The following is a 26,370-nucleotide window of genomic DNA, read 5'->3' as shown; positions in this document are numbered from 1 at the left end:
TCCTTTCAGAAGCTACCAATTGTAGCTGAAATGGTTATTGCGTTTTGTTTGGTCTGTTTTTGTTTTTACCAAGAACTTTATACGTGTTTAAAATGTTTATGTTTCGATCTGAGGACAAATAAATAAAGTTAACAAATCTATTATTTTATTTTATTTTTTGTAAAATGATGCTGGTGTAAATGTTTTGCTCTAAGGAGTAAAAAGCTGACAGATGTTTTATACTTTTCAAAATTTTGAAAGTGGATAACGATGCCGCTGTGGGATTTAAAAGTTTGTGTTTGAATGAATGAATGCGAGTGAGTGCAATGCTCAAGGTTCCCACTGGTTGCCTGGAGGTGACGCTGTGTACAGGCAGCATGAAGGTGGTGGTCAGAAAGACAGACTGAACCTGTCTAAGCAGAAAGAAATGAGTTATACATCAAAGTGAAACTGAGTCTACAGCCACATAGACAGATGAAGGGTCATTTGATCCAAGATTATGTTGACTATTAAAAGCAATTGAGGCAGTTTAATATATATTTCTGCATCAACTAGATACTTTGGAAATGAGAATGAACAAAATGTAAAATTGGTTGTCAAACCACTTTACTCCTTATTTCTAACCTCTAACTAAAGCATAGTCAATATTAACTGTTGGGCTTTGCTATCAGATGCTCTATTATGCTATCAGAAACTATTTCTTTTATCAAACCAAACATGACTTGGATGGGAATTTTAAATCTTAACCTTTTTGCTTTTGGATATTGAAACCTCTTATAGGTTCAAACAAGGTGCTGAACACAACTACATTTAATGTATGAATTCTGGCTGAGGTAGATCTACAAGAGCTCAGCAGGTATTTCAGTGAGATGGGTGAGCTGGTAGAGCTCCAGTAAAACAGTCAGGCAGTCAACAAAACTGCTAACAGTAGCAGAGTCAACATCTGCTTTCAATCTAATGCCACTAACAAGAAGTGCAGTGTGTTCATCTGTGCATGCGCTCCAGCTGTCACTCAAATCCTAAATCACTAAAAAGATGGTCCAATGACTGGGAGCCTGTCTACAGTTCTACCCACAATTACATCAGAATATCTTTCTGCATCAGTGTGTATGGACACATGGTCTACTTCTTTGCTTTCCTTTTTCATCTCAGCTCCAAACTGTCTGTCAAATTTACAGAGAAATTATATTTTATATATATATACAGTATAACTCTTAAATTTTTTTTTTTACCTCATCTGTACATGCCGTTCCTCTCTTTTCCACATCTGACCCTTTTTACTCCTGCTTTAATTTCCGCTCCCCTTAAGGGAGGATCATCTTACATCATACTCAGTGGGCAAACAAGGGTGAATAATGTCAGAGTTGTTCTTCAGACATCAACTCACAAGACCATAAAATAGAAGTTAAGATTAATTGCTCACTTATAAATGCATGCAATCTACAGCACCTGGTCCTACATTTAAAATAATTTTATATCTTAACCATCATTATTATATTCTTATATTTTTAGATATGTAATTGGGCTACTACTGTTCTGCAGGGGAGTTTGCATGTTTTTTGAGGTGACGGGTATTAGTGGCAGGAAGCACTTTGATGGACTCATTGTCCAAAGAGTTTAGTACTTATTGGACAATTTTTAGACTTATGTACAATGACTTATGGGCTTCTGGTGATATCTGGAAAGGAATAACGTGATTTTTGAGCAAGCTTAGACTTATTGAATGTGGTAATTATTTCAAGATAAAGAAAGTGTGTCACTCCTGTCCATCGAACACTTATTTGTGGCTTTTGGTATCTGCTTAACCTCTAAGGTCTAAGAGTTAAAAGGAAAAACACTCTTAAAGCAAATAGTTTAAGAGAAATGTCCAATATGACAAGCTTGAAACTGTCAAATATGCAAAAAGTATTATACATTCCCCTGTTGCAACTGCAACATCTTGAAAGTCCATTGTGCATAATTTTTTTGACAGCTGGCTATATAAATTCAACATTGCAGCATCAGTGTTGTTTAGTCTTTGTGGTTATTTTAGTTTCTATCTGAGTTTAATTTTGCTTACAACTTTCTATATTTGCTCTTTTTTAAGTGTATGCAATGCATTATAACTGCTTTTGAGAAAAATATAAATCATTTCCATGCATCAACATATGCTGTCGCAGAGGTTTTCCTGTGAACTTGCGTTTAATATTCCTGTTTATGCCAAATTAAATGTAAGTAAGTCAAGAATGGGTACCAGGTGACTGTCTTAATGGTGATACAGGTGATAAAGTGTATGTATTGGATGATTAACTTCAAGAAACTTTTGCTTTGAGAATGAAAGATGAAGGAAAAATAATTATGGCATGAATTTATAATTGTATGTTAGATGTTAATATGCAAATTACATGCTGTGCCTTCCAGGTGTATTCATGCCCCTCTAATTCTTCCACATTTGGTCACAATGCAGCTATTAGCATCTATGCATTCTATAGACATTTTATCTGATAAACAAACACAAAGATTTGCATAAAGGCTCTGAAGAAAATTGAAGCAATGATTGTGTGGAGTTCATCCAAGAATCAGACAACAGCTGATAATTTAATTCTAGATTAGGAACATCTGTTCTGTGAAGGCTCAGACATTTGTAAGAGTACTTTAGTGAAGCATAATGCCCCAGTCTAAGTCTATACCTACATCTAATTGAGAAATTACAAAAGGAAAGTTGTCTTCCATACAATCTGACTGATCTTGAGTTATTTTGTAGAAGAAAATAATGAAACGAAAACACAGTAAAGAAACATAATGCACAAGTTACTTCTGATATTTTCTCTTTTGCTATACAAGCCATTAGCAATATCTTTTAGGATTATTTTAATAGTTCAATATAATTTCTGCTAGTTGGCGTTGCAGGGCTATGTCTGGGTAGCTTTGATAAGTTATAATCCGTTGCCACTTGATGCCATTACATCCTACTCTGCAGAGCTTTAAACCAAAACAAAAGTATAGACACAAACTCAGGCACTTATCCACTGGCTTTTTCCCACAAATGAGTCTGACAGAGGGTCAAAATCAACTTTTACTCACCTTGTCTGTTATCATCTGTGATGTCCACTTTATCCATGACAGCCTTTGCTCATTTAGGATTGGGTGTACTTCAGGTTCATGGTCTCTCTGTGTTGACAAAGGTTGTGTGGAAAATCTTCAAGTCCAACTGTACAGACCCAGTTGACCATGAGATGACCATGAGTCATAAATATCAATATTTAGTAGGACAGGCAAATGTATGCCAGGCCAAGTTTTATTCTGGCAGAAAAAGAATGCCTCCTTTGTGCTACACTGGGTCAAACGGCTTTGTAATTTGACTCAAGCAGCTGTTGACTTAACTTAGCTTTAGGTTCCAGTTTGATGGTCTGCTGAAATCTAATATTTATTAATCCTTCTATAAGTACAAAACACACATCCTCTGTAATTATTAAAAGGAAAAAAAGAAAGTGTCCATCCAAAGATAATGCATATCATTCTTTGCATTCATTTGCAGCCAAGCAAAATCAGGTCATGACTCTTACTGTCAGGTGAGGAGGAAGGATGTTCTTCCACTTCTTGGTTCAAGAGCTATTCTTTTGATTTAAAGTGAAAAAGTTTCTAGTACCAAAGATTAATTTCTTCTAATTCCAGAATTCTCAAACACTGCAGCGACATTCCATACTCACTGTGTGAAGAACTGCATTAATTAATTTCTGCAAATGTCCATCTGACCATGAACTGATCCATGTGATGGTATCTTAGTTCATTCTACAGTAACAGGAGCTTTGATGGAAAACAAATGTGAGAGTGTATTTCTGTTTGCTCTGCATTATGAGCGTATTATCTCGTTTCAGTGTGTAAGAAGTGTGTGGTGTGTGTGTGTGTGGTTCAGTCTGTATACCTAAAGAGATAATCACCTGTTCCTGAACTGCTTCTTTCTCACACACACCTTTCTCTTTAACACACAACATATTTGAGGACTATATTTTTCACAAATAGAATATTCTGTTTTTTATAGTTACTAAGCCAGTCTAAAGTACAATACATGAGTTTTAGGCATTTTATTGTGAGAAAGTAATTGTTTTATACTGAGGAAAAGTGTTGCTTTTAAAAGTTTTTGAATGGAAAAATATCAAACAAACAGGAAAGAAATAGGTACAAAAAAAGTTGCTTATCTTGGCCGTAGATGGGAAAACAAGAAAAGTCTATCCTGAAGCTAATCTTTCTATCCCACTCTGTAACATTCTTTATTTTTACTTTTCTACATACAGATCCATTTAAAGATAAAATAACAATAAAAAACTTTGTTTAAAAAGGAACAGTGTGGAGCTCAAACCTAAATGTCCCCATTTGATTATGCTGTACCAAGTTATAGCACAGTCTAATTCATATCTGCAGGTTGAAATTAGAATTACAATTATATTATTAGAAAGTTAATTCATTATTTTCAGGAACCGATTTCACCAAATGAAATACATATAATTAATTATGCATAGACTTATGTTTAAGCATTTAGTTCTTAGTTGTGATACTTTTCTGTTTACGGATAATGAAAATATGACATTTAAAATAAGATATTACTCCAGATCTATAAAAAATATATATTTAATACAAGAATGTGCATTTAATATGAAGTTGACTTAATACCTGCTTAAAGGTTGCTATTTAATAGGGTACTTTTAGTTTAACAACCAAATGTGAATGTGGACATGCCAGCAGGACGAAAATATAAAACCATCCTTATGGATTTGAAACAACACTCTCTGCAGGAGGTCTTCCATACTACTTATATTGACAGAGGTAACACACATGAAGCTTTTATTATTTTTTTTGGTTAGCAACAATTTGAACTCAAAGTAACAGTGTTTGTGTAAAAAAGCGCACTTGCATTATTTACTGCAATCCTAATCCATCTGTAGAGTTATCTGTAAAAGTGTTTTACTTTATTTGTGTAAAGAAATACCAGAGAAACACCTCAGATTTAAAGACAAAAGGTGCAAGACTTTACATTTAGGTAAAGGTCTCATATAAATAACAGAAAAGTGTTAAATGTGCTCCTCTGAATTACTGTTAGATTAATAATTCACCTCTAAATCAACAGTCTGTAAAGCATGCCAGAAAAAGAGTAAGTTACAACCCAGATCTCCAGTTACATCGGACATGAAGCAGCTTGAACATCTTGTTTGTACAACTTATTTTGCAAGCGCCTCAAACTGAGGTTGAGGTTAGCTCAGAGTTTGTTTCATGCAGTGGTTGTATAGTTTGAGTGGACATCAAACTACATCAGTATGGTCCCTTACTTCCTGAGCCACTGTCATACTAGTAAAAAGAATTTCTCATCAGTGTAGAATATTTATTAGTCAGCCTAAATATATAAAAATTATGTACCAGAGCCATGCATCAAATAATCAATACATATGAAAACAATAGAACAGCAAAACTGTACTGCGCAATAGCCCTTTAATTTCAGAGGCTAAGACAATTAGATACCAGTTTCAGAGTCATTCGCCTCTTCTGTATATGAGCGTATTTTCTAACAAAGTCTATCTACAATGTGCATAACAGAGAACAGTGTTAGCACATGCATAATTATACCAAGATTTGGTCTAGACATCAACAGTCTTATCAGTAAGACAAAAATATACAATATACTTTTCAGAGGTCAGCAGAGTCCTTAACTCCAAAAGAGTTTGCTGAAAAGTTTAACCATCTCTGGCAAGTAATCTAAAACAGTTCTGCTCTGTACATACACAGAAGTTTGACACATTTATTAACGAAATGGAAAAGCCTAAAAAAACATAAAAATAAATATTTCAAAGCCAAACTTGTACCGCTCCATGTATTTAAGAGCAAATAGACTGGTACAAAGAGAACATTGTGTTTTTACTGCCAAAATGTAAAAATTACAGTTTATGTTTCATCTGTTGTAATCTCACTTGCATGCCAGCATATACCAATGCCAACTTGGGCCCCAGCTATTCTTCAGAAGCAGATCTATAAACGTAATGGCTGGTTGGCGCTGCAGTATGTGGCATCAAACTGGCTCACAAACATTTAACTGCTGTTTGCTTTGATTTTAAACTCAAAGTACATTTTTCTTTTCAGTTTATTTCAACTTTCAAATGTTCAGTAATCACACAACCTGCTATATTTTTGAAGAACGTAAGGAGGCAAACAGTTGTGATTTATGCAAAATGTTAATGAAAGGAAATAGGATCTCAGTAAAAGCCGCACTGATAACTGACTGTCAACACTGTTTGCAGCTTTCATCACTGGCCAGTTAATAAGACATTTAAAGAGAAAATATGTTTCTCTGGGCTGAATGATCTTCTTTATGGATACTTATAGAACATGTGCTGGCCTGTGGGAGGCAATGGAGATGTTTGTGCTTAAGTGTCAGTGGTGCTGAGCAGCAGCAGTAGGATTGTAGTGGGTCATTGTGTGGTGACTGAACGGTGACTTTGAGAGGACGACTCAAAAGGAGGAGTGGGGGTGGTGGGTAAGGGGAAAGTTAGACTGAGGAGTCTTTGTTTAACACACACACAAAATTTATGGTTAGACAGCCTCAGGTCTCAAGCCGTCTCATTAGTGGCTTATTTGATAAATATAATACAGCATAAAATATGAGCTTTTTTTCCTAATATTATTTCTGGTTCCTGTTGTTTATTCTAGCAGAATAACTAGTGTCTATTAATTTCACAAAGTCACAAGCTAACTTTCCATCCATCCATCCATCCATTGCGCTCTCGCTACTCCCTCTCTGCTTTCTCCTTCCCTCTCACCCGCCCAGGAACTTCTTGCTATGGGGCAGCATTTCTAACATCTACAGCATTACAGTTTGCAGCCTATCTTGATTACATGCAAAATAATGTTTGAACAAAAGTTTCACTTAGAGAGAAACCAGAGACTATTCATTTATTTATGTTTTTTCATATTGTAAACTTAACAAGAAGCAGGAAGACAGGTGTTAGTAATTTTTGGGATTTTTTTTTATTTCTTGCACATTCACATTCATCCTGCTGCAGATTTTTTTTTCTCCTTTGACTATTAACCCAACTGTGGTCCAATTAGCTTCTAGCTCCATTTGTTAAGATTAGCTGTTCACAAGCACCCTGCCTGCTGATGCCTGCTGATTTTATGTTGAGCTTAACAAGGTTGCCACATAGTGGATGTTTTTGGGAACTGCTAGTTCACAAGAAACAACACTAGCACTTGTTGTATTGGTGTGGCTGTTGAATCAATATCATAATTATATCATGAACAGTATTATGTCCTCAACCCTCAGCTTCAGGATCCCAGTTATTTTGAGCAAAAAGGGTGTTGGTAGAGAAATTGTTTTTGTACTGTTTTTCAGTGTCGTTAGAAGGAAGCATGTTCAACATATTCAATGTTACTAAGGCCTTTTTTGTCAAGAAAACAGAAACTGTAATATGTATCATCAATGCTGCAGATGCTATGACATCATCTCTATAATAGTGTTTCAGTTTTACAAGGGGTGAATCAAAAGGGCAATTTTGTGTAAGTGTTTGTGTTTTAAAAAAACTTTTATGTTTTCTGTCTTTAAAATTTAATTCTGTCTTCCTTTTATAGAAGATGCAGCCATTGACCTAGATCTGTTGCAACATATATTTAAGAGCATAAGGAATGTACTCCAGATGTTTGGCTGGCCTTCCATTAACCACAGAGATGCTCCTGTAAAAATAAAAAAATAATGACAAGACTGAAGGAGGAGAGAGAAAGTAGGCACAGAGAGAAAGAACAGATGCTTCAGAGAAAGACGAGACAAAAAGCAGTGAAAAGTTCCTTTGTGCTCGGCTACATCTGTTGACTCATGACTCTGATCTGAGCTCAGGATGACTCCAGTTTCTGTCTACCAGTCTGAAAGAGATTAACTCCCACAGGAAGGTCTCTAAAAACAGAGAGGTGGCTTTCATGCTGCTTGTTTGAGTTGACAAGGTTCCATGAACATAAACACATTCCAGACATTATCGTTACCCCTTTGCTGCCGAGCTGATAGCCTACAGGGTTACTGACAGACACACAGGCAGGTCAGGCACTTGTGTGTGTTCCTCCACAGCCTTCTATTAGCAGGAACTGCTGTGCACCTTCACCAGGTGTTTCCAGCCAAGTGGTTTATGATAGGGAAGGACTGGAATATTCCATTGCAACACAAGCCTGCCAGAGCCATTAGGAACACAAAGGGGGGAATTCTGCAGGGATCTTTTTTCCTCACTAATCACTGTGGTCAGCACCAACAAATGAAATGAGGCAGAACAGTATAATATCTTCAAATAGTGCATCGCTGCATGATAATCAGTCAAGGAAATAAAGTGCTTTTTAAATGTGTAAGCATATTTTTATGATAGGCACACTGGTTATACAGAACAATCGGTAAATCGAGCTGTTTTATCAAGAATTTGGCAAAAACAAAATGAGTTCTATAAAAATATAAGTAGATGTTGCAAATTAAAGTTTGGGGCAGAGATTTAATAAACGTGCTGAGCTAAAGGGTGAATTTGTTGGTAATACTACTGAAAGAATAAAATTCAAGTGTGTGAGAAATGTTCTGGATCTTCTATGATTTCTCTGGCCTTATCCCACATTTCAGAGCATGTATGTTTGGTTGACTGGCCAATGTTAATTGTTTTTAGGTGTGAGTGTCTGTGCATGGCTCTATATAATGTGTCATGTTTCTCCATGATGAACCCTGATCTGCCCAGGGTGTACTCTGTCTATTGTTCAGGTGATTATTAGTTTTAGGCAGCAGCCCATCTAGAAATTAGGCTGGCACTTTTATCTTAAAGAGTAATGTCTATTGTACTCATCAGCTTTTAACTCTTCTGTTTGCACGCATGTTTGTGTGTTTCTGTGAGTACAACAAACATCAGTAAATCTGGAAAACTATCACATCTCATTTTTAGTGCTACTCTAAAATACTGCCTTTGGCCTTGTATCTTTTTAAAAAGAGTTTGTTTCTAAGCTCTTTGTGGTTATTATTTGTCATTGACTATTTGCAAACTGAGAAATAAGCTTAGAAAAAAATAATGTATTTCCTGAGATGAATGATAGATTGATTTTATTCTGACGTTGACTGTCTTTATCAGTCTTTATGGTTTTAAGGGGGTAGTTCCAGCTTAACACACCCAAAATTGAAGTTAAATAGTATTAGCAGTAGTAGAAGTAGTAGTAGTAGTAGAAGTAGTAGTTGTTGTTGTAGTAATCTCCTTAAAGTAGAAAGTACTGCGAACATTGTCATTGCATTTAACCTAGATCATCAATTCAGGCATTTTTGGCCTGAACCTTTAAAAGTTTCTTTGACATTTCACAATGACTGCTTAAGATGCACCTTAAACTTTGGCTCATGTGTCTGTCTGTCTGTCTGTCTGCTTTACCTATGACTGACCCACCAACTCTCATCTTTACAGTTTGGTCCTTCTCCAGTGGAACCAGCTGCAGCTGTGGGTGAACTTTCTGCAAAATTGTGACCTTCAGAGTGAAGATGGGAAACCTCAGAAAACTGAGTGTCTTCATTTTTCTGACTCTTGCCATCTTCACCACCGCCAGACCAAAATCAGGTCAGTCTGTCTGCCTTTACTAGGAGAAAATATTAGGTTGTAAACATCAGCTGAATGTCATCTTTAATTTTTTGACAATTTTGTTACTCACAGCGGGAACAAATAATCTTAATAGGACTCATGATTTACATTAAAAGGACTTTTAAAGTCAATTCATATTCCATCTGCTATTCACTTCATGTTCATGGCCAGACAATAGAATCACTGCTTAAACACTTTTTCATTGCTCACGTCTGTTTGAAACTAAAGAAGGATTCTATGAGTCCCACATGCCTTCTTACACTGATCACGGTGTGTCTCTGGTTTTTATTTCCAGTTTAAGCTCAGCTCCTGGGCTGAAACTCTGGATGTACATTAATCAAACAGTCCCATTTCAGATTATAAATCTGCTACGAAAACACAGGCTCATCAAAAACTCATTCATGGCTGCAGTGTGTTTGAACCATGATGATGTTGCAACATGAAAGTGAGTCAAATATGAAAGATGAAAACAGATGCCAAGTGAAAGCTAGAGCCATTGGTTAGGTTAGGTTTTTAAAGTATTAAGTGAGCTTCCCAATGCTGCCTGGTCTGAAAATAATCTATTGTTTCATAAAACCTGACTCTAACAGTGTGGAGCAAATATTAGTTTGCAAATATGTCTTATAATAAATTATTGGTGTTGCAAACAGTAACAACCTTAAGAGTCTTATTACAAATCACAAATCAAATCAATATGTTATATCTATTTAAACAGTTTGAGACAAATTGTTGCTGAAAATGGAAATCCAATATCGATGTGAGGAAAATATGAGTTAATTACAGTATTCTCATTGTAACTTTCTATAATAACTTTCAACTATTATAGTGTGGTTATTTGTTTTCTTAATATCGAAGCCCTATTGCTCATAAAATCAAGCTGGCCAGCTGAAGTGGGCAGGAGAGTGACTCTGGAGATCAAAGGTCAAACTTTGCAGGTGCTCACATAAATTAAGAGTATTCACATATTTCCTGCTTTCAAGTTCAAGACATTGGTTAGTCATTTGTTTTATTCTTAAGAGTGTTTTCTTGTGACCCATGTCTCAGGTCCTAATCAGAAATGTAAGTCTGGCCCGGTAGATCTAGTCTTCCTCATCGACAGCTCCCGCAGCGTAAGACCACATGAGTTTGAGACAATGAGAAAGTTCTTGATCGACATTCTGAACACACTGGACATTGGACTAGACACCACAAGAGTGGGAGTTGTTCAGTACTCCAGCCAGGTACTTTTTGCAGTCATCCAAACCATTTCCAGTTAATTTTTCATAGTGTACAACAATTTTCTTTGGTAGTTTATTTAATTTGTAGATTTTCTCAAGATGAATTGTGGAAACTATGAACAGTTTGCTTATGTTGCTGTCAAAAGTCACCTTCTTTGTGCTCAGGTCCGCAGTGAGTTCTCCCTCAAGACACACAGCAACCTGGAAAACATGGTGAAAGCCATCAATGAGATCGTTCCACTGGCTCAGGGCACCATGACAGGCCTCGCCATCAGATACTTGATGAATGAAGCTTTCAGTCCCGGACAGGGAGATAGGCCAAAGGTGTGCAAACTGCTGTCTGGAGTCAATTTGTTCCTATTTATTTGACAGGATGAGTTGGTTGAAGATATTCACAACTGATACAAATGAAGTCCAAAAATTGAATTTATCAGGCAAATAATAAATAAAGTACTAGAAATCTTAATTTTTTTACAAAATATTGGGGGGTTCATCAATATTTTTGGTATGGAAGGCATAAAAATGTTATCTAAATTTAGCAATATAGTATCTTTGATGTAAGGGAACATGCTTTTAGCAAAAGAGAGCTTACTAATAGTTAATACACTGGTAGCAAGCTAATAATTTTCTTTCTTGTTAGGTTCCCAACGTGGCAGTGATTGTGACGGATGGACGTCCTCAGGACCGTGTGGCGGAGGTGGCGGCTGAGGCCAGAGAAAAAGGCATTGAGATCTATGCAGTGGGAGTGGCCAGAGCCGATATGACATCACTAAGAGCCATGGCCTCCCCGCCCTTCGAAGACCATGTCTTCTTGGTGGAGAGGTTTGACCTTATCTACCAGTTTGGACTGCAGTTCCAGGACAAGCTCTGTGGTAATATTGCTGAACAAAAACCATTGCACAAATATGAAGTTTCAAGAAAATGTTCTTTAAACTGCTCCTGACCAAGTTAGGTTCGATACTTGATCTTTTCCTATTATTTCAGTACTTAGCATAAACTGCAAAAACATATTAATATTTCTGCTGGAGTGTAAAACTCTGACTCAGAACAATTTTAAATACCTTTGGAGCTCATAAATTACCTGAACTCTGGAAAGTCAGTTTTCCTGGATTTCAGATCATGTTTTTATAAAAAGTCCCATTTGAGCCTAGCCTTCACATTTAATTAAACAAATGGATTACAGTTTTGTGAAGTTATTTTGTAGTCAAGCTATTGTGAAAACATCTTGCAGCTGGATTTAGCTGGGCCAAAATAACCTTTATGAAATCGACAAACAATAAATGTTTACCCTGAAGATAAAAATATTCCCATCTCTCTGCTAAATGTTTTAATATATTTCATACCAGACTATGTGTTTCCTTTTATATTTCCACTTCCATTAGCTTTTCTGAACAGAACGGTTACTCTGAAAGTATATTGTAGTTTTGCTAAATGGAAGAAAGGAGTAGAAAGTAACCTGGAAACAATTCATTTGAATAGATCAAGGATTTGGTCAAAAATATATAAAAAAGGGTGGAGTGAAGGTGATTAGGTGCTCAATGTACTGTAGAAAAGTTATTGTAATAGTATTATTACAATATTGTTCCAGATTTTTTGTAACAGTGACTGTAACAGTTCAGCTAATAAATTGTCAAAATAACAATATATTGGGTTAATTTAATATGCATGATAATGTTATCACTAGATTTTGTAATGAACACATGTATTAGACTACATTGCAAAGCAAATAGTTCAGTTGTTATGATGAGGATTAACTTTGGCCTGATCTATGCTGCAGGTATAGATCTGTGTCTGGAGTCTGAGCACGGCTGTGAGCATATCTGTGAAAGCTTCCCAGGATCCTACACCTGCCACTGCCTGCCTGGATACAGGCTCAATCCTGATGGGAAGACATGCTCAGGTAGAAATATTACCAAGCAAGAGACACACACTTGTTTTTTCAGATCAAGATAGATCAAGATAGAATATTTTAGATCAGACTGTCCTGTAATTGCACCTATGGAATAAATGCATACTAAATGATACATACAAGTACTTTAGAAGCGAAGCAAATATCATTTATTGGAGAACCTACAACTGGCTATTCTACTAAAAGATCTGATAAATGTCAAACTTGTACATTTAATCTATGATTTTTTTAATATGTCATTTTATTTGTGTGTGTTTGTTTGTATTTCTTAGCCATTGATCTGTGTGCTGAGGGAAAGCATGACTGCCAACAGATTTGCATCAGCTCACCTGGCTCATTCACCTGTGACTGTAACCAAGGCTACCACCTGAATGACGACAAGAAGACATGCTCACGTTAGTCTCACACACTCACACAAACCTCACTGTCTTTACATGTTCCAGAGTGACACATGTAAAATAAACAGTTATTTTTAGAATAATCAAGATTTTGTTTGCATGAATTCATGTCAAACAATTTTTTATTGAAATGGAAAATTGGTATTTTCTAAGTTTTGCTTAAAAAAAATTATGTTCATCCATCCATCCATCCATTTTCTTTACACCCTTCTTCCCTAAATGGGGTCGGGAGGGTTGCTGGTGCCTATCTCCAGCTGCGTCCCGGGCGAGAGGCGGGGTTCACCCTGGACAGGTCGCCAGTCTGTCGCAGGGCAAAATTATGTTCAGTTGGGTAGTTTTACTTGTTTGAGTAATCTGTAAATGGAACTGTAAAAAAGGATGTGAGTTCATCTGGCAGCCACAGTTGAGATCATTTTATGAATACTTACAACATTACTTGACCATACAAGATTATATATGCTCCTGGAGAACATTCATATTAGTTTAATTGGCTTTGAAATTAGCAATATTAGCCACTAATGTGACAATAACAATAAACAGAGTAGTTCCAGTATTAGCCAAACCTGGATTTTGTTTGTAATTAGCAGTGGGCCATGCAGTTTGAAACATCAAATGGATTTAAAGCTCTAAATCAAATGCTGAAATATTAATTTTCTGGCTGGCTTCATGCAAATCATAAATGCTTTGCTGAATTTCTCTTGCTTCTTGCTATAACTTTATGCAAACTCAAAATTATGCCAGGCTGTAGCAGCGCTTGCCCTGTCCCTGTTAATCTGATGAAGTGAGGTTAAATGATAACAATTAACATTGTGTAGCTACCATTTCCAAAAGCATTTGTTTGTGTTCCTAATAAATTTCCACTACTCCACAAAAGTTAACAAGCAACTTATCATTATTATATGTATCTTCTTGGCACAACTCAATATACAATAAACAAGAAATCCAGTGTATTTGCATCAGGTATACTCTCACACACATGTCACAACCATCATGGCACTAACAATTATTACTTTTGAAAATATGTACTTCCTTAAAATAAAGTAACATACAATTCAATCTGAAACCCATATGAACCTTTTGAACAGCAAATACAGAATGTTTAAACAGCTATAAAACTTAGACATGCCCATCTAGTGGTGTTTTTTTTTCATGTGTATGTCCTCTTCACATGCACTCATTTACAGTTGCAGTCAGGCAAACACCTGGATGTCAGGATAATTTAGACATAAAAATTAAGACAATGTAAGAGCTTTTGGTAACCCAAGACTTACCACATTTGTTTTTAAGCCACACAATCTTCAAAGACTGAGTACCATGTAATTATTGTTAAGAGAAAAATGTGTTTTCAATGACAGATTGTCAACTATTCTGATTTATAACAACTGGAGTGTAGGGGGTACTTAGAGGTTACTGATGATTGCATATGTGAAACAGATGGTTACATGTATTTTACCATGTTTGAGGGCTGTTCTCACAGTGTGTTTTCAAAAAAAAAAAAAAAAAAAAACATGATCAATTTAACTCAATAAATGTGTATAATTTAGCCATTGACCTGTGCGCTGAGGGAAAACATGACTGTCAACAAGTCTGTGTCTACATGGGTCCGGGCATCTTCACCTGCGACTGCAACAAGGGATTCAGACTCAATGTGGATGAGAAGACCTGTGCACGTTAGTCAATATTTCTAAACAATCCTTATATATAAAGATATGCAAAAATGCTTACATAAAAAAATCAATAGATTGAAGTTAGTGTCATTTTTAAAAAATGATTTTGTTTACTATCTATAGATAGTTGAATCCTGATACAGTATGAACTGTTTTTCGCCATAGCTTTAGAAACTCAAATTCAATAGATGACTCATCCAGATAATAATTAATAACTACCACTTTTTTTCTTTTTCTTCTCTGCAATTGCTAAAGATTTTAGAAATAAATGGTTACATAAGTGATACATCTAACTTAAATGTTTACAATTTAGCCATTGACCTGTGCACTGAGGGAAAACATGACTGTGAACAAGTCTGTGTCTACTCGGGCCCTGGCATCTTCACCTGCGACTGCAATGAGGGATACAGACTCAACAGGGATGAGAAGACCTGCTCACGTTAGTCCAGCCCTCACAAAAATACACCTGCTGACACTTTTACACATACACATATCTGGGGATAAAGGATTCAACAACAAAGTTAAACTATATGCCACTGAACAGCTTCCACGTCACTGTAATTGTTGAAACATTTTCCAGCAGAGTTTAAAGACATCACACTTATTTTACCTGAAAACATGTTACATACAGTTGTAATCAAATTTTTAAGAAAAAATGCAAATCTCTTATTTAAGTATAGAAAATCCTATGACACCTGGTGAGATAAGCTTTATTTAAGGGATTAAGTAGAAGTTAGGAAATATTCAATCTGATACTGTTAAGAACTCAACAAAAATTAGACACTGGGATTTATATCTTAATGCAGACTTATGTAAAAGACATGTCTTGCAAATAAGATGGAATTTGTTTTGCTTCAGTTTGAAAACATGAATTATTAAACTGCCAATTGAAAAAAACCAAATGCTTAGATATACCACATATTATTTACTAGATTCAGCAAGTCCTTCATAAATTATTTCATAATAAGAAATACTTTGCAAAGGCTGATAAAAAAGCTGCAGAAAAACACATTTAATTGACTGAATGTTTGTTATTTAGCCATTGACTTGTGTGCTGAGGAAAAACATGACTGTCAACAAGTCTGTGTCTACTCGGGCCCCGGCATTTTCACCTGCGACTGCAATAAGGGATACAGACTCTACATGGATGAGAAGACCTGCACAAGTTAGTCAACCCACAGATTTTAACCTATACAATACAATCAACCCAGCTAATACATTTTATACTGTTATTATTTATGAAAACGATAAATTAAATTTAAAAAAATGTCAACCTCCCCTCAAAATTGGAGCTGTGTCTTGACAAGACAAACTTGAGTTTTGATTTTATTTTTATTTTTTTTTACTTACAAAATGCAGGACAGTTATACTTATTTGATTTTGGTTGTTTTTAAAGACCAACAAGATAACTCAATTATTGTGTATAATTTAGCCATTGACCTGTGCGCTGAGGGAAAACATGGCTGTGAACAAGTCTGTGTCTACATGGGACCGGGCATCTTCACCTGCGACTGCAACAAGGGATACAGACTCAATGTGGATGAGAAGACCTGCTCACGTTAGTCAGTTTTGTGTTTCTCACAAAAAATATATACACATAGACGTTTGTAGAATTACACAAATTTGACAATGCAAAGAATTGCCTACATTGTTTAAATCTGATAACAAGGTTGAAGATGTTTCCGTCCTTATTGTCCTGGAATTTAAAGTCTACTATCAGGCTACCACACGGACTTTGTATTTGAGTCAAATGGTGGATACATTAATCAGGAAAGCTTTTAGAGACGACATTTACTACCTGACATCATTTATCATTCCAGCTGATATTTACTACTATTATTTAGAAACATATTTTTGCATTTTATTCAAAAAAAGTGATCCAGAATTATTTATTAATTAAATACTTACAAGAATATTAGAATCCCTGTTATTGGGAAAATTTGTAGGAATACTTTTCTTTTGAGATCTTCTGAGTGGTTGTTTACCAAATCTACTAATTTAGCTTTTACTTAAATACAGGAATTTTTTGGAAGTTAGAAATTGCCATATGGGAAACATTGTTTTTACTTGTTGGAACTGTGGAACGATTTCCAAGTAATTTGAAAATGTTTAAATAATGCTTAATGATTAACAGGTTTAACTCAATTATTGTGTATAATTTAGCCATTGACCTGTGCGCTGAGGGAAAGCATGACTGTCAACAAGCCTGTGTCTACATGGGACCGGGCATCTTCACCTGCGACTGCATCGAGGGCTACAGACTCAACGTCGATGAGAAGATCTGCACACGTTAGTCAGGCCATCACAGAAATACACACATATACAGACATGTTTACATATACAGATCTATTCGTCATTCCTTTTGTTGATTATTTCTTACAACAAAGATAAAGTTTCTTTCCTCTTTCCATAATTTCTTAAGAAAGTATAAAATATATTTTGCTGCTTCCAAGATTTTTGTGCAACAATGAAAAGGTTTGTTAGGATAGTTAGCACACATCATGTTTCTATTTCTTAGTCCGTATGTTTGTGGTGCATACGGACTAAAAATGTAATTTATTATCCTGGTAAAGATGAGCGTTTAAATATTTATTTGAAAACTCTCTTTGTGAAACGCTATCTTTATTTCAAATCTCTCTAAGTGATGAAAAATCAGGATTCGGATCCACTTGCTTTGGTATAACATGACTAAGTGTGCTAAAAACAACAAAAGTTGTATGAGACATTTTAAAAGTAACTTTAAGTTAATATTACAGTCTTCAAAATAGCATCAGTTTAGTCCTCTTGATAAAAAATGCTTTGCTTTACTAACTCTATAGTCTTGTTTTTCCTGCTGTTATTTGCTTTAAATAGGCCATACATACTAACAATAAAACATTCAACAGACATTTTTATTTGCTTTTCTTCTTTGACATTTTAATGCTTCAATTAGTTCTATGGTTGTTTTCTTCCCTGGTTCAATAGATGATCCTCTTTCTCTGTTGTTATGTCTTATCTTGATTTGTGTCTTGTTAACATGATGCTTCTTCAGAAGAAAAAAGAAACTGTACAAATGCAAATGCCATGTTTTGAGAAAGAAATGTCTTGTTATGTGTTTATTGACAACTTTACTTTGTCAGAAACTTTATGGAAATATAGATTGGGAATTTAACTCAATAAATGTGTGTAATTCAGCCATTGACCTGTGCGCTGAGGGAAAACATGGCTGTGAACAAATCTGTATCTACTCGGGCCCCGGGATCTTCACCTGCGACTGCAACGAGGGATACAGACTCAACGGGGACAAGAAGACATGCTCACGTTAGTCAGGCCCCCACAAAAATACACACACAGTCATATGTACATACTGTATTTACATAAATCCAAGGTTAATGGGTATTATATCTTTCTAACAGCAAAGTGGGAGTTAATTATTCTTAATTTTTTTTGTAAAACATAAAATATTTTCTGCTGCATGGTTCAGTATTGCATGTTTGTTAAATTGGTCAAAGTAGGTTATCTCACTAGCCTTTAAATATGTTGGCTCTAATTGGCCTTACATCCTCCTATCATCTACACACATACAAGATCAAATATTTAGATATAAGTATAACATCCAAGATGTTGCTCAATCTGAGCTTTAAAAATGCACAAAATAAATGGTCTAAAACATAAAACTGCCACTGTCAATATCTGAAAAAATACCTACCATAATGTTACTTGTGATACCACATAATTGTTCTTCCTTAACATTTCTACTAGAACATAAAAATGGGCAATGTGATAAAAACTTAGAGATATGATCAGTAGACCAAGCTTTGATGCAAGTGTATTTGTCAATAATTTTATTGGTTAGTATGATTGGCAACATCCGAGACAACAGCCTACAAAAGGGTTTTATTGAACAAAAACTTTTCCAAGTTTCCATTTAATAATCAAGCCACGTTTTTCTAAATGTAATCATAGGATTAATTTCACCATCACATCTCTAACTTTCTTTTTATAGAGACTACCATTCACCAAACAAGAAAACGACTAAAAAATCTATCCTCCCTCTGTCTTCATTTGCTTTTTCTGTTAAACCTTACTATTACTGTTGGTCTTGATGCTTCTTGCTACATAGTATTTACTTATACAAGGCTATTCTCTTTTTAATAGGCAATGGAATCATCTGTATTTGTTTATGAATAAGTTTCAATTAACAACAGCTTGAAACTAATTATTGTATCTAATTTTAGCGATTGATCTCTGTGCTGAGGGAAAACATGACTGTGAACAAGTCTGTGTGAACATGGGCCCTGGCATCTTCACCTGCGACTGCAACAAGGGATACAGACTCAATGAGGATGAAAAGAGCTGCTCAGGTTTTTCTTAAAATATGCAATATGTATGCCTATCAGATTTAAATAGATGAAATCAGTTTGTATTTGTTTCTTGTCACCTTTTGAATATGAAACTGTTATGAGAGTTTCAAGATAGTTTGTTGGGTAAATCTGAATGTGTGCTATGTTTTTAGCTTCTGCTTTAAGACTACATAAAATTTAGTTGTTGTTCTAATTCCAGTATACTATGGAGGTATTTTGTCCAAGTTTATGGGCACCAGTCTAGTTAAATAAATAAAATTATACATCATAAGACAGGATTGCCACTCCTGGCACTTCTTAAAAATGTATTTTGTATTGGAGGAAATTCTCAACACATGGTTTTGCAGTCAGAACTCTTTTGAGAAGGCCATCACCGTGTCCTTGGTTTTGCTGACAAAGAGACTCGTAATGCATTGCCCTTTAACTCTGACTTGGAAAAACATCTATGTGCACGTCTGTGTTGTTTTAGCCATTAACCTCTGTGCTGAGGGGAAACATGACTGTGAACAGATCTGCATCAGCGCACCGGGCGTCTTCACCTGTGACTGTAACAAAGGATTCAAACTCAACAGGGACAAGAGAACTTGCACAAGTCAGTGACTCCGTTTGTTTTGCATTTGCGTTTTCTGCATACCAATTGCTGATTAAGTGTAATTTATTCATTACTACTATTTCCCAGCTCTTGTGTAGAATCATTTTATATTCTTGCTGTTTTAAGCAGCACTAACTTACACTTTGTAAGTCATATCCTTCTAACTGTCCTGAAAATTGAGATTCAAAGCTTAATTAAACTTCTTCTCTGTTTAATGTGTGTACAGTTGATCAACAGAGAGACTAGATGGCAAAATGCAATATAACTCTGAACTTAAAAACTTAATCTCTGATCTTAAAATGACATTTGGGTGTCATTGTTATGGTCTTTTAAAGGCCAGAAGTGACCTCCAAACACTGGAGGAATTGGACATCCAGTATTTGTCCAAAATCATTAAGTTTTCCAGTTAGCTTATAAACCTTTACATCAATGTAGGATGCTTTGATTCAAAGAAATATAGTAATACAATATATTAGTCATCCTAGGCATCGTCCAACACACCAGATTAGGTTGAGTTGTCACACATCATTTATGCACAACTCCCACCTGTCTGAAAAATCTGCCAGCAAGCATTGTAGTTATTCATCCACCTGCTAGAAGTCCAGGTTTTAATTCAATCAACAACATTTATAAGGTAAGGTTAGCAAAGGACTTCTGCAGATATATAAAAGTCCAAACATAAGATGATTAAGAGCTGACTGAGAAAGAGGCAGCCCTTTTTCAGAAAAGACATGCCACATGTGTTTTGTCTTTTTAAGTATCTTTTTTGATTAATTGTTAATGAATTTGTATTTTTTAGACATGGACATGTGCAACACGGTGAAGCATGGCTGTGACTACCAGTGTGTAAACACCCCTGGATCTTACCACTGTATCTGTCCTGAAGGACAACTGCTTCAGGATGATGGCAAGACATGTGGCAGTAAGTCCAACCCTCAGAGAATAACATGACTGATAGATATAAAAATTATCTTAGAAATCAGCCTGGCACACACTGGGAGCTTATAGTGAGAGACCCAGATTTATTATAAGATGCTTTACTGACCTGATTAGTTACAAACATTATGAACAAGAAAAAGCATAAATGAATACAGAGTATTAATAAAAACTGTATCAGATGTATTTTATTTGTCAGAATATACTAAAGATGTTTGACAGATTCTACATTTATTTAAATTTAAGTTTAAATGTGCAAAACCATGACATATAGTTATTATTCATTAAAACAAATGTCATAAGTACAACTGTAGTCAACCTATACATACCTCCTATTTACTGGGCTGTAGCATTGCTATCCTTTACAGAAACACTAAAACTACATATTGATAAAAATTACATTTTTTATGTGACTGCACTGATATTAATTCTTACAAATATTAGCAGAATTATTTGTTGTGTCGCACAGTTGCAGTCAATATGACACTAATAGGGACTGATATATGCATAAATATACCTTTTCAACTACAGAGTACAACAATTCTTGTATTGGATAACGTTTTAGTGATGGAGCTGCTGGGCTTGCCTCCAAGGCATTGCTGACATCTAAATCAAGTTTTGATTTTTAAATAAATTTTTATGATGAATTGATATTGATAATAGCGACAATAGTCCCTTAAAAAATGGGTGGTATTATATAGGAGCAACATTTATTTGCATGAACAAAGAATAGAAGGGTTAGGATTTATGGTGGGAACCTGACTAAACGAAGGGCAGCTACGTCTTGGAGCTGAAATGAAGATAAATGAGATGTTGAAGATGAACCCTCACTGATGTGAAAAACAGCTGAGCTACGTCTGAACAAAAAGTGTCTCAACGCTTGAGCCGATTATCTTTAAAATTTTCTATTCCTGGAAAGAGAACAAGAGTCAGGACCTGCCCACTTTTAAGCTGCATGACCAAGACGGGTTCTAATTCAAAAAAAGGCGTTTTTCAATTAATAAAAATTCTAGTTAAATGCTGTCATCTTTTTTAATTCCTTCTAATTAAGGGGAAATATATTTTCTAACATGAATAAAAGTGTTTCAAATAATTATGAATAATGATTATTTTAAATTGTAGTTTTCTGCTGAAACTGCTGTAATATTTTAACACTGTACTAAATGTTGTCTACTGTAATAGTGTTTTTGTCTTCAGGATTAATATTTCCTTACCACTGTCGTTTTTGGAGGGTTTTGCATATTATGTTTTAACAAATGACGTAAAAATTGATAAATAGAACAGAATCACCGACCTCTCCTTTACAGAGCAAACACAACCCATCTTTTTGTATTAATTTCTTAATAATTGCATTTATTTCAGCTTGCAAGTCTGCAAACATTGACCTGGTGCTTCTGATTGACGGCTCCAAGAGTGTCCGCCCTCAAAACTTTGAGCTCGTCAAAAAGTTTGTTAATCAGGTAGATGTTTTTTCTGACATGTTTATGATGTACTACATTATTAGTGTTGACACCATAATTAACAGACCACAAAACTGTGACAAATGCATCATGCAAATATTGATTTTACATAAAGAAAACTTAGTTTTTAATTATATTAGTTTAGTATTTGTATATTCCACCCTAGTGACAAGAAAATATTCTTACAGTGTAGTTGGATTTTATTTGTGAATTATTTTCTTTAACTGTAGGAGTGAAAAAAAATAAATAAAAACGGGAAGAGGCAGCTGATGTCATTCTTATTTCCTGATACCCTTCAGGTTGTAGACTCTCTTGACGTGTCTGCTCATGGTACCAGAGTCGGTCTAGTTCAGTACTCCAGCCGAGTCAGGACCGAGTTCCCACTCAACATGTACCACACTGCTGAAGATATCAAAGCTGCAGTCATGAAGGTAGCATAAATACGTGAAATTATCCTTATTTGCTAATATCTGCTTCATTCAGAGGCAAAATAATAACAAGAGAATTGGGTAATGACTTTACAACATCTATACTTTTAGGTTGACTACATGGAAAAAGGAACAATGACAGGTCTGGCACTAAAGCACATGCTGGAATACAGCTTCTCAGAAGCAGAAGGCGCCCGTCCAGCCAGTCGCAACATCCCCCGCATTGGACTGGTTTTCACAGACGGACGATCCCAAGATGACATCAGTGAATATGCCAAAAAGGCTAAAGAAGCCGGTCAGTACCAATTAGGCTTTTTCTATCCATAAAAAATTGACATTCATCATGGTCATTAATCTAATTATTTGTACTTTAAACAATAAGTTGAAAAATTTTGTCTTCAGAGTTGGATAATCATACATGATAGCCAGTTTTATCGGTTCTAAAACCAACTTGATTGTTTGTTTGGAAGCATTGCCCTTTTGAAAAACCAATCTGTGTCCAAGTTTTATCCATATGACCCAGACTATTCCCTGTCAAATTAAAGAAATTGGTTAGGATGACCAGGGACTTAGAGGAACCACCAAACCTTGAACTAAAAGCTGCTGGAACAGCAATGTCCACAGTGAAGCAAGTTATCCATTGATAGAGAAAGCACCAAGAAAAAACAATTTCTCCAAAGTAAACACCCTCAAGCTTTACTGCAGCTATTTACATGGACAAGTCAAATTCCTCCTGGAGCGAGGTTTTATAGTCAGATGAACAAAGATGGAGCCATTTAGCCACAGCAACAAGAGATGTGTTTTCAAAGTGAAGATGATATTTTAAGTGCAGGAAAATCTGTCAAAGCCTGGCAGTAGTAGCATCATCGTCATTGGAAGTACTACCTTGCTATTCTACATCTGTGTATTAGATCAACAGTTATGACTGAAACTCTAAAACAGTTTGGTCTTTCAACAAGATATTGATTCCAGGCACACAGCACGACACACAACCAGGCCAACATTAATCCTCAGCAGAGTCCTTTCCTTAAATGGCAGACTCAAACCTGTTAAAAACGCTTAGGCTATTCTTATCAGTCAGCATGCCAACTATTATAAATAAAATCCACCATTTTATGTAATAAGAGGGTTAAAATGTCCAGACTGAATTCTGCTAAAATCTTGTTAATGGTTATAAACAATAAATGTTGTTTGCCATTGGACATTTAACCAAATAGGTAGGGGTGTATTTACTGTACACACACACACATATATATATATATAATTTTAACTTGAGGAAGCTCACAATAAATTAAGTTTTGAGCACCCAGTTTATGTTTTTGAAAGTTACTGATAAAAAAATATTTTTTTAATTCACATGAACTATTATGAGTTCATGTGAATTTTTAAAATTCTTTGTACATTGTAATGCAATTAATATACATTTTGAGTGAACATTTATCTGTATACTCGCAGGAATCACCATGTATGCTGTTGGTGTGGGCAAAGCTGTGGAAGATGAGCTGCGTGAGATTGCATCTGACCCTGTGGAAAAACATTTCTATTACACAACCGATTTCAGTGCCATCAACACCATCGCAGAAAACCTCAAACTTAATGTGTGCCCAGGTAAAAAGAAAGAAAGGAAGAAAAGAAGAAAGAAAGAGAGAACCAATGACATAGTGTTGAGGAAAAGATCTAAACAATCAAATCCTCATGAGGAGGCAGTTGAAATAACAAGAATCAGTAATTTTTTCCTTGCTTTGTTTTCGGATTATATATATATATATATATATATATATATATATATATATATATATATATATATATATATATATATATATGTTTTACATATGTGTTGTTAACATAACATTCTTAACTGATAAGATTTAGGGAACAAATCTCTTAGAACAATTTAATGAAAATATTTGGTTTAATATCTGTGTGATTGATTCTATTTAAAACAGATGTAAATGTCAACACTTGTTTGTGAGTTATAAAGCAAAGTTAGGGAGACGTCTGCCACTTGCTTTTTATATTATCAATTGAAGAGTTGAAGTTTTTTACCTGTTGCATTTATTTCACTATGCACTAATCAATATTCACCCATCAGATCAAGTACTGACTCAATAACAAAAGATGCCCTGTTGTTTGCTGCCATCTACTGGCAAACATATAACATGACAGTCTCTCAGGAAACTGCATTAAAACATAAGACAACAGAAAATCATCATAAATTGTATATGAGTTGATATAAAGTCAGAAATTTGACAGACAAATTGTTTCTTTTATTGTTTTTTTTTTTTTTTTTGTCTGCAGCGGAGAGTCTTCGGGAGGTTGAAGTAAAGGATCCATGTGCCTGTGAGAACCTGGTGGAGTTCCAGCAGGCCACCATAAACAGTCTGGATCAGTTCACACAAAAACATATCCTTTGAAAATAATTCAACAAATCTTTACCATGCAAGTGTTACTCTTTATGTATTTATGGTTTGAAATATCCAGTCAAATGGAAAAATAAGCAACATTTGTGAAAAAGTTTGAAGAGTATAAACACTTTTCCAAAACACTATATCACAGAAGAAACTTCAGCATTCTTTTATTGCTCCTTAATACAATATCCACTAGCTTCTATGGCTGCCCGTTTGGAGCAACTGGAGAACCAGCTCCTCTCCAGGAAGTGATGTGGTCAAACAGAGTGACCACACAGGACAGCAAGAAAGCTGGAGGGAAAAAGAAGGAAAAGACTCATCCTGAAAAAAACTTTAACCAATTGAGATATACATTATGACACCTGTCACATTAAACAGATGACTTTACAACACCTTCACAGATATTAGGAACTCTGTTAAAAAACATGACAGTTTGGTTTGGAAAAAAAAATAAAAAATCTGTTGTAGTGCAAGTGACCATACAGGAAGTGGTATAGATGAACAAAATCCCCAACCACCAATGTACAGTTTAGTTGTTAAGAAGAATGTTGTGTTTTAAAAGAGCAACTTCAAAACTTACCCCTGTTTTACAGTGTTCTTTTACAGAGAACATATTCAATACCTTTGTTTACTAAACAGCATTTGTTACTGGTTTATTTCTAACAAGCACGCCAATCTAAGCAAGGTGTCTGTTTTTGTAAACTAGATGTAATAAGTGTATTGTAGATAAGAGATGTCAGGTCACAACTAAATTATCAGGTTTCTTTACAGTCACAATCATTCAGTGCAATATTTAGACTGAACCCTTTTTACAGTTTGACAAAATATGTATTGATGGCAGATTGCAGTTTTTAATTTAATATTTTTAACCAACAGCAGAAACACAAAGACAACAAAGAAGGACATGCGTTCTTGAGACTCTCTGGCTTAATATGCAGATTAATATGCAGATATACACATAAAATCTTTTCTTTTTCTGCATCCACAGCAAATTCTAAAACCAAATCATCAAAAAGTAGAAATGGCTTTAAATTATATAAAAGGGAATTTAAGAAATTTTGAGTCTTTATGTTTACTAAAGCTGTAGTGTTAAGTCAATCCAGAAATCTGCCAATGCTGAAGGACTTTCGGCTTTTACTTTATAAGAATATTTATATTTTTAAGCTTTTATCAAATATTCTGAAATATATATATATATCTATATATATATTTGAGAAGCTACGTTGTTTGATTTTAGAAATTTCATCCTAAATTGAAAGGAATTTCTTCTGTTAGTGTAGGTGTTTAATTCTTTTGGTTTGTATCATTAACACCATCATAAATTTATAGCCCTTAATTTTGGAATATCTGTATAATTTTGTATATTTTCTAATTACTACTTTTGTATTTTTGTAATGAATCTTTGTATCAAACCAAAGAGGGCAATAAAGGACT

At 35.1% G+C, this 26,370-nt stretch overlaps 2 protein-coding genes across 7 annotated transcripts in view; one reads left to right on the top strand and one right to left on the bottom strand.

Moving 5' to 3' along the window:
• rbpjl (recombination signal binding protein for immunoglobulin kappa J region-like) overlaps nt 1–3,658 on the bottom strand; it is an 18,970-nt gene extending 15,312 nt beyond the window's left edge. Inside the window, exons 1-2 of the mRNA XM_044122571.1 lie at nt 3,525–3,658; nt 3,043–3,129 (exon numbers count right to left, since the gene is read on the bottom strand). Of these exons, the coding sequence (XP_043978506.1) occupies nt 3,043–3,079 (37 nt within the window). The 5' untranslated portion in view covers nt 3,080–3,129; nt 3,525–3,658. The remainder of the gene's footprint in view (nt 1–3,042; nt 3,130–3,524) is intronic.
• The window catches only part of matn4 (matrilin 4), a 26,875-nt gene extending 505 nt beyond the window's left edge, over nt 1–26,370 (top strand). Inside the window, exons 2-22 of one of the 6 annotated variants that reach the window (XM_044122564.1) lie at nt 9,408–9,557; nt 10,623–10,798; nt 10,961–11,119; nt 11,436–11,667; nt 12,573–12,695; nt 12,977–13,099; nt 14,647–14,772; nt 15,083–15,208; nt 15,809–15,934; nt 16,202–16,327; nt 16,933–17,058; nt 17,944–18,069; nt 18,987–19,112; nt 19,582–19,704; nt 20,504–20,626; nt 22,003–22,100; nt 22,400–22,531; nt 22,640–22,823; nt 23,984–24,136; nt 24,827–24,931; nt 25,130–26,370. In XM_044122564.1, coding sequence (XP_043978499.1) covers nt 9,482–9,557; nt 10,623–10,798; nt 10,961–11,119; nt 11,436–11,667; nt 12,573–12,695; nt 12,977–13,099; nt 14,647–14,772; nt 15,083–15,208; nt 15,809–15,934; nt 16,202–16,327; nt 16,933–17,058; nt 17,944–18,069; nt 18,987–19,112; nt 19,582–19,704; nt 20,504–20,626; nt 22,003–22,100; nt 22,400–22,531; nt 22,640–22,823; nt 23,984–24,136; nt 24,827–24,931; nt 25,130–25,188 — 2,748 coding nt within the window. In that variant the 5' untranslated portion in view covers nt 9,408–9,481 and the 3' untranslated portion in view covers nt 25,189–26,370. The remainder of the gene's footprint in view (nt 1–9,407; nt 9,558–10,622; nt 10,799–10,960; nt 11,120–11,435; nt 11,668–12,572; nt 12,696–12,976; nt 13,100–14,646; nt 14,773–15,082; nt 15,209–15,808; nt 15,935–16,201; nt 16,328–16,932; nt 17,059–17,943; nt 18,070–18,986; nt 19,113–19,581; nt 19,705–20,503; nt 20,627–22,002; nt 22,101–22,399; nt 22,532–22,639; nt 22,824–23,983; nt 24,137–24,826; nt 24,932–25,129) is intronic. The other 5 variants (XM_044122565.1, XM_044122566.1, XM_044122567.1 and 2 more) reach the window with 5 other exon arrangements.

The sequence above is a fragment of the Gambusia affinis genome, linkage group LG07 (genome assembly GCF_019740435.1).
Source record: "Gambusia affinis linkage group LG07, SWU_Gaff_1.0, whole genome shotgun sequence".
Taxonomy (NCBI): domain Eukaryota; kingdom Metazoa; phylum Chordata; class Actinopteri; order Cyprinodontiformes; family Poeciliidae; genus Gambusia; species Gambusia affinis.
This window is presented reverse-complemented; position numbering and strand designations above follow the sequence as displayed.